Here is an 8,163-nt window from a genome sequence, read left to right as displayed (position 1 = left end):
GGTATCAGTATTATAACTTTCATACCTAAAAAACATATTAAATTAAAAAAATAATAATAATTTCATTAATAGAGTAAATATGACATATATTGAATAATATTTTAATATAATTATATTTTAATATTATTCAAAAAAATTATATTTTTATAATTAAATTAATATTAAATCTATTTAATTATTTTCTTATAAATATTATATATATATATATATATTATATTTTAATTTATAAATATTATTTTGGTATTTCAGTATATTTCGATATACCAAAATTTTAAAAATCTCATACATTTATCGTACCAAAAATTTCGGTAACGGTATTATACCTATCTTTTTTTCGGTATACCTTAAAAATTAATATTTTCGATAAATTGCGGTAATGTATTTTCGATATACCTATAATATATGTAATTTTCCCATCCCTAAATATATATGATATGAGAAATTGAATTTTAATTTGTGAGATAAAATGTATTTAATAGTTAAAACAATGTTATATTGTTTTATATAAATATATCATAAAAAAATTTATTCTAATTATTTATTAAAAGTTCACTTCCAATAAAATACATATTAATTATTATTTTATAATATATTTAATATTATTTTAAAATAATAATTAATAATCTATTTTAAAGTTATGATTTAAATTTAATTGTTTTTAATGTAATTATAATAAATATTTGAATAGAATTTAAATTAAATATTATTTAAATTACCATTAATCTTAAAAATTATAAATAAAATTATATATATATATATATATATATATATATATATATATATATATATATATTTGTTTAATGTTAGTCATCATGACATTGACTTTCATTCAACTCTTTTTTATAAAATTATATATAAATAAAAAAAAAATATTATTATTTAAAAAAAAATAATTTTGAATTTTTTATTAATTTTAAGAATTATAAACCATTCTTAAAATTTTAACTCTTAATTATATTTAAAAAAAATTAAAATCAAATAATAATTTTAAAATATTTTAGTATTTATTATTTTAAAATAAAAATAAAATATTAAATATATATCATAAAGTAATAATTAATAAAAAAAAAGGAATTTAATTATAGTTAAGGTCTTTCCTTTCATAATTGTCTTACCTTCATTAATTCAGCCAGTAGTCTAAGTGATGCCTTGTTTGCCTCTTTCAATACCGACGATACCGTCGTTGCGGGAGCCTTTGTCCCGGCCATGGTATGTGTGTCGCCCAGGGCATAGGGTTAATCTTTTTAGGCGCACTAAAAAAAAAGATAACATAAGAATTAGTAAAAAGAATAGTGCGAAAAGAGAAATTAAAATAGAACCAAGTAAGTGATATTTAGCATATGTTAACTCTTCCCCACCTTAAGAAATTGAGACCATCAGTCAATAAATATTTAAGATCCTCTTCGATTTTAGCCATTGTAGGTCTTCTATTACTATCTTCATGCAAACACGCAATCGCAAGTTCAACGTACAACCGGAGAGAATTGGTTGAGATTTGTCCCTTCAAACTTGGATCAATTATATTGTGGACCGTGTTATTCTTGTAGCAGCGCTGAACCCACAAAACGAGACTATGTTGTTGTTCGTTGTCGATTTTATTATCAAGGGCTGGTCTGCCACATAAAGCTTCCCACAACACAACACCGAAAGAATACACATCTGATTTCTTGGTTAGCATTTTGGTCGAGGAGTACATTGGATCTATGTAGCCAATAGTTCCCTTTACCTCAGTACTTGTATAGGTATGGCTTGTAGATTCAACTTTGCATATGCCAAAATCAGCAATTTTGGCCATCCAGTTCAGATCCACCAAAATATTTCCGCTTTTCACATCTCGATGTATGACTTCTTGCACACTATTGTTGTGCAAGTAGTCTAACCCACGAGCAGCACCCAAACAAATATTGAGTCTTTCCTTCCAAGTAAGAAGAGGCAAGGCTTTACCATCACATTTATTCTTGTGGAGATGGTCCGCCAGAGTGCCACGTTCCATGTACTCATAAACAAGTATCATCTCACTGTCATAGCTGCAGTATCCTATCAAAGAAACAAGGTGTTTGTGCCTAAGCTTGGAAAGCGTCTCAATTTCTGATATAAATTCTTTCTCTCCTTGATTAGATTTAGAATCTAACCTCTTAATTGCTACTGTCATTTTAGCCTTACCATTAATAACATTTATAACCCCTTTGTAGACCATACCAAAACTCCCGTGTCCAATCTCTAATTTCTTGTCAAAGTTTTTAGTTGCGCTTAAGATCTGAGCAAATGAAAATCTACGACACAAATCATTGTCTATTAGAGATGGATTATTAGTCAAACTCCTTTCTTTCCATTCGCAAAGTTGGTGAACAATGACCACTATAAGTATGTACAAAATTATAATCTCATTTATATTTATTGTTGGGATTCTATGTCTTCGATTTGTCGAAACACGAGGATTGAAGAGTACTGGATTCCCTCCAGCAAGATTGTCTTCAGTGTTGCTAAGTTTGAAAACCTCAATCCCCTTAAGAATTGAGTCAATGAATTCAGTTGATTGATCTTCGTTGTTTGGGTACAAAGCGACAACCAGGTCTCTCTTGCCCATCATTCTGTCTCCTCTTAATGTTGTCAAGTAATCCTTATGGACTGCAACCCCAATTTCACCGCCCCATTTGATCAAATCTCCTTTAGACTCAACCATGTGATTGTTTATGAGAATATTGAACTCTTTATGCTCGTTCCCTCTCAAAGCATCATAGTCAAGCTCACAAAAATGCAATCTAATTAGATACCTGAAACCCAAATCGACAGGCAACTTCCATGTAAAACTAACTCCTTCACCGCCTTGCAAATTTCGCTTCATTGACCAAGACGACTGGTAAAGTCTTTGTGGTGCACCATCTTTAGATGTTTTGGTATACTTGATCCTATTTATGGAAGTGATGGGAAAAACAGTTGATTCCATGATATAGTTTGAATCATCAGTCCATTCCCTGAACATACTTGGGTCATGGACGGATGAAAGTTTGATGCCACCAACGTTTAACCGATAGGCCATCTCCATTGCAGTGTCTTTGCCCAGGGGAAATCGATAGTTATGTCCTACCAAATATGCCCCTGCATCTCCATCTCCCTCCATGGTGTAGTAAAGTCCGAGAGGCATGGGAACAACTTCAATTCCATTAACAAACGCAAATGTCTCATCCGAAGGGATGATTTCTTTTGAGGGGGAGAAAGTAATTGATAATGGTTTACCGTCGTCAGGGACATAAAGGGTGAATTCTTTTACGATTGATGTCAGATTAAGAGAATCGACGGCTAAGAACGCACTGAAATTGTTGAGGAGAGTATACGGACCTGATTTTACGGTGAAGAAGGCGTCTGACCTTTTGAAAGCAGAGTATGAAGCTGGGTAGAAATGAAGGCGGATGAACTTGTAGCCGGAGCCGACACGGAAGGTGTAGGTGAAGGATGAGCGAGAAGCTCGAGCTGTCATGTAGGGAGTGGGATCGAGAGATTGTGATGGGTGGTCATCGGAGGAAGAAGGGACCACTGATTTACTTCCAGATCCTTGAAAAGAAATGATGGATCCAGCAGAATCTGTTTCTCCAACCCATTGTCTGCCGTCAATGGCTGTGGAGTTGTGAAGGGAACCACAGTTGACGGCGATAGCATGTTGTGAGTCGCCGGCGGCGGTTATCGATCGGAGAAGGAGGTGAAGAAGAAGAAGAAAGAAGGTATTCCGGGAAGATAATTTCATGGTGGTTTTGAGATTTTCCGATCAAGTTAGCTTCTAAGTAAGATAAATAAGAATAACCAATATTTAAAAAAAAAATGTAAAGGTAGAAGACTCTCAAAGTCTTCATAATTTGTAATTTATTATTAATTAATAAATAATATAATGGTCAATGGTTTGTCACTTTTTATTTAAAAAATAAATAAAGGACTAATGAATAATAATATATTTAAAAGATGGGGGTGGATGACTCACGTTTCCACAATTGGTCAATTTATTATTTGTTAATAAATAATATAATGGTGAATGTAAAAAGTAGGGACTAATGAATAATAAATATAGGCATGATAGTTCATTGATTAAAGTATTGTATGAGCTACCTTAATCATAGTATCATTCATAGAGAAATTCTTCAAAATTTATAATTATTTAATTTAAAATTTAAAAATTTAATTGATAAAATTAAAAATAATTTAAAATTCTAGAAATCCCTTACTTTTAAAACACAATTTTTATATATATAAAAAATTCTTATATTATAAATTAAAACAACAATTATTTTCTCCATTAACTTGAGTGTTGTAATTTGTGTCTTTACAATAAAAAATAAATATATTATTTATTAATTTTAAAATTTAAAGTTAGGTATAATATATTTTAACTTTTTTAAAAATACATTGAATAAAATAAATACTAAGCACCTTAAATAGCCATCCAATTGAAACAAAATTTAAAAAGAAATTATCTTTTCTCTAAATTAAATATGTCTTGACAAAGTAGGGCATAAAGATAGTGCCACTAATTTACAAATTAAAAAAATTGTTTAAATATATTCAGATAAAAGACATAATCGCTTAGCATACCGATAATAAAGGCAAAAACACCCAACATCCAAAGAATAAAGATAAAGGCAAGCTTTTGTTTAGGTTTAATAATACAACACTTCCTTCCTTAATTAATTACCCATAATAAGTTATCAATATAAATTGACCTCAAGTCATTACTTTAAGAAAAAACTAATGATAATAGCTAGAACAAATGAGATATCCAAGACTAGAGTTTATTTGACTATACATATTCTTTTAAGTCCTTGGGTACCCAAGTTTAGGGTCTCCCTAGGTTATTTGTGATTATTAAGACCTAAATTGTATTGTGTTCAAGATGGAAGAATTCTCAAAATGAGATCAAACTTCAATACTTTTTATTTTATTTGCTAGAATAATATGAACAATCTATTAATATTGATCAGAGTATTATTACAAGCACAAATACATTAAAATGAGTTTAGTTTTTGCAAAAATAAAAGAATTTAAGTTCATTTGCATATTCCGTCACAAAGCACAGACCAAATTGGCTGGGCATTTCTCTCTATCAAATAACCGAAAAGAGTTAATTTGATTCGGCCTATATTTAGTTTAATTGTTTAAAAGAGTTTCTTAAAAAGATTTTCTAGGCATTGTTTCATAAATGATTTATTTTAGTATATTACTAGTAATATTTTGATTATAATTTAATAAAAAATAGTTGAAAAAATACATAAGAAAATAAACTTTTGTAATGCTGAATTTAGTGTGCATGCAATTTATTCAAACTGTTGGTGTCAATTTTTAAAAATCTTTATATGTCGATTGGCAGTTAAATATTGTTTCGGTTTGGTCGGTTATAAGATTGGTTAAGTCGATTTAATCATTGAAAAAATAATAAATATATATAATATAATAAATTAAAGAATAAAACAAAATTATTTTTATATATAATAAACTAACTAAAGAATGAAAACAATAATTGAGAAAAATATATTATAGATGAATTTAGGAAAGAAAAAACATCACGTATATAAAATAATAAATGTTTACAAAGATTCAAATTCTTAACAAACATATTGTGCAGACTCGTGCACGTGTCGTTGATATTTATGTCGTGCCAATTGAGATAATATTGTATTGTGTCGTTACGTATCAATATTGTGTTGACCCAACTCATTGTCCAACTTTAGTTTGAACTCATAGAAATTCTTGAATATAATGATATCAATTATTTGTTATTATTATTTCATAACCATGGTTCTCCGCTTCCATTCGAAACACTTCAGGTGAGAATCGAACTTGTGACCTTTTAATTTCTTATATGGACTCTTTCCATTGGGTTAATGTCCTCTTTCCAATTACAATGTATTCATTGTAGACTCCCTCCTTTAGTATAATATAAATGCAATTTCCGTTTTGGTTGGGAGTTGCATTGTACAATCGTTTCTCTTATTGTTGTGAAATTTATCGTCGTCCTATCCTTTGCAACAACAATGATGTTGATTTCACTTACTTGAGCATCAGTCCAACAATCATCCAAAACACAACAAAAGAAATAACATATGGTTTTATAATTTGTTCAATGATTTTGAATCATATATAAAGAATAGTAACAACCATTGTACAATTGTTGCTACTGCTATTTGTTTAATAATCTCTTGATTTATCTCTACTAGTATTTGCAAATACTGGAAATATAGTTGTGCATATATGATTGAATGGACATCTATTTATAAATGAGCTAGGCATGATCCTTAGTTCATGAATTATTTATAATAATTAAAACTTTATGTTAATAAGGTTAATGTCTATACTAAACCAACATGATCATGATCAGCACGAGACTTAAGGTTTAAGGCAATGGGTTGGGTCAACACAAACCAACATGATTTAATACGATATTGGTACGGAACGACACAATAAATATTAACTCATTTGAGTTTTGGGTTAAACACGACGTAAACACGAGACGACACAATTATGAATTGACACGATCATGACACAATACAATATTATCTCGTGCTTGTGTCGTATTTATGCTCTTGTCGTGACCATGTTTATGTTGTAACGACTCGTTATCGTATTTATGTCGTGTTAACTCGTGATCTTGATATGATCGTATAAATTCGTAATTGTGTATTTTCGTGCTTGTTTCTCAAATTCATATAAAATGAGGCAAAATTTATTTTTATTTACTCGTTTTATCTATAATTTTTCTGATAGTTTTTTAAGCCTTTCCAAATTTGTTTTTATACACACCTAACACAAAATAATTTATTCATCCCTGACATAAAAATGATTGAGATAAACTCTCGTACTCAAGACTGGGAGACTCATATAACCCTTTATTGTAATCTTTAACTAAATTTTGAAGGAAAAATAATCAAAGATGATACATTGTATATGGGTTTAATCAAGTAGCTAGCTGTATTTTTTATACAGGTTTTTTTTTATGACAAACCATGCTAATTTATTAAACTAGAATGTACTTCATGCATTTACACGAGTAATTATATAAAAAACCGTGAAAAAAAATTACGCTAAAAATGTGATAGCATTTTTAATTTTATTTTTAACCGTTTTAAGTTTATGGTCGGGTCAACCCGAATACTCAAGTATCCATTTACTCTCACATATATATTCAAATTAACCACAACTCTCGACCCGACAATCCGGACATTTTGGAAACTAAGCATCGTTATATATACAAAAAGGTTTCCCAGGCCCAGGATAGCATTTTATATCTTCCTCAATTTTATATATCAACTAGAGATAATGATGAAATTCTCTTCGACCAGAAAGCTGGATATGCGCTATTGGAAGAACTCAGTCTGGTTGGAAAGATTGAGTCTATTGGTCTAGGTGATGATCACCTTATGTGTTATAACAAGAATGAAATCAATTTGGAGAGAGTAAGGTATATATATATATATATATATATATATATATATATATATATATATATATATATATATATATATATATATATATATATATATATATATATATATATATATATATATATATATATATATATATATATATTGTTTTCTTTTTAAGTCCATGGAAATAATTGGTCACTTTATGTAAAACTGTTTATATGAAGTTGTGAGACAAAAACATCACCTAAGAGAACTTATTTTGATTTTTTTTTCACCTTTGACAAACTAGCCATAAGTTGTTTAAAAAATGAGTTATATTATAAACTATTAAAAATGATTAGCCTATATTTGAATTTGAACACTAGTTAGCACGATTTAACAATTGAACCTGAAAAATAAGATAACAAGACATGAATGGACCTGTGGGTCATAATATTTTGAATGGGTTAAGTCACGTCATGACACACATAAAAACGGGTCTCAATACGATTGAGACGATACGATGATCAGTTCTAGTCGGAACAACACGACACACGAATTTGAGCACGACGTGAATAAATTTATTGAATGTGTTAGCAAAGCACGGATGAACTCATTGATCATGATATTTACGATATAGATGAGAATGAGTTTCGACACAACACAATTGAAAGTCTTGACACAAATTACACGAACTGAATAGACTGTTTAGACATGATATCCTGCTATAATTGTGACCAATATCTTTTCCTTGGACTTGAAAAGAAAACCAGATTTA

At 29.3% G+C, this 8,163-nt stretch overlaps 1 protein-coding gene across 1 annotated transcript; it reads right to left on the bottom strand.

Annotated features, from left to right (window-relative positions):
- Nucleotides 1-1,333: 1,333 nt before the first annotated feature.
- LOC124924253 (receptor-like protein kinase FERONIA) lies at nt 1,334-3,742 on the bottom strand. Its single transcript, XM_047464312.1, has one exon. It carries the CDS (start codon nt 3,740-3,742, stop codon nt 1,334-1,336), a length of 2,409 nt encoding a protein of 802 aa, XP_047320268.1.
- Nucleotides 3,743-8,163: the final 4,421 nt, after the last annotated feature.

Source organism: Impatiens glandulifera, chromosome 2, assembly GCF_907164915.1.
Source record: "Impatiens glandulifera chromosome 2, dImpGla2.1, whole genome shotgun sequence".
In the NCBI taxonomy this organism is placed as follows: domain Eukaryota; kingdom Viridiplantae; phylum Streptophyta; class Magnoliopsida; order Ericales; family Balsaminaceae; genus Impatiens; species Impatiens glandulifera.
The sequence above is the reverse complement of the archived record's forward strand: the minus strand, read 5'-3'. Positions and strand labels throughout refer to the sequence as shown.

Excerpts from the sequence above, each read along its gene's own strand:
- LOC124924253 (XM_047464312.1), bottom strand. The coding sequence starts at position 3,742 with ATGAAATTATCTTCCCGGAATACCTTCTTTCTTCTTCTTCTTCACCTC.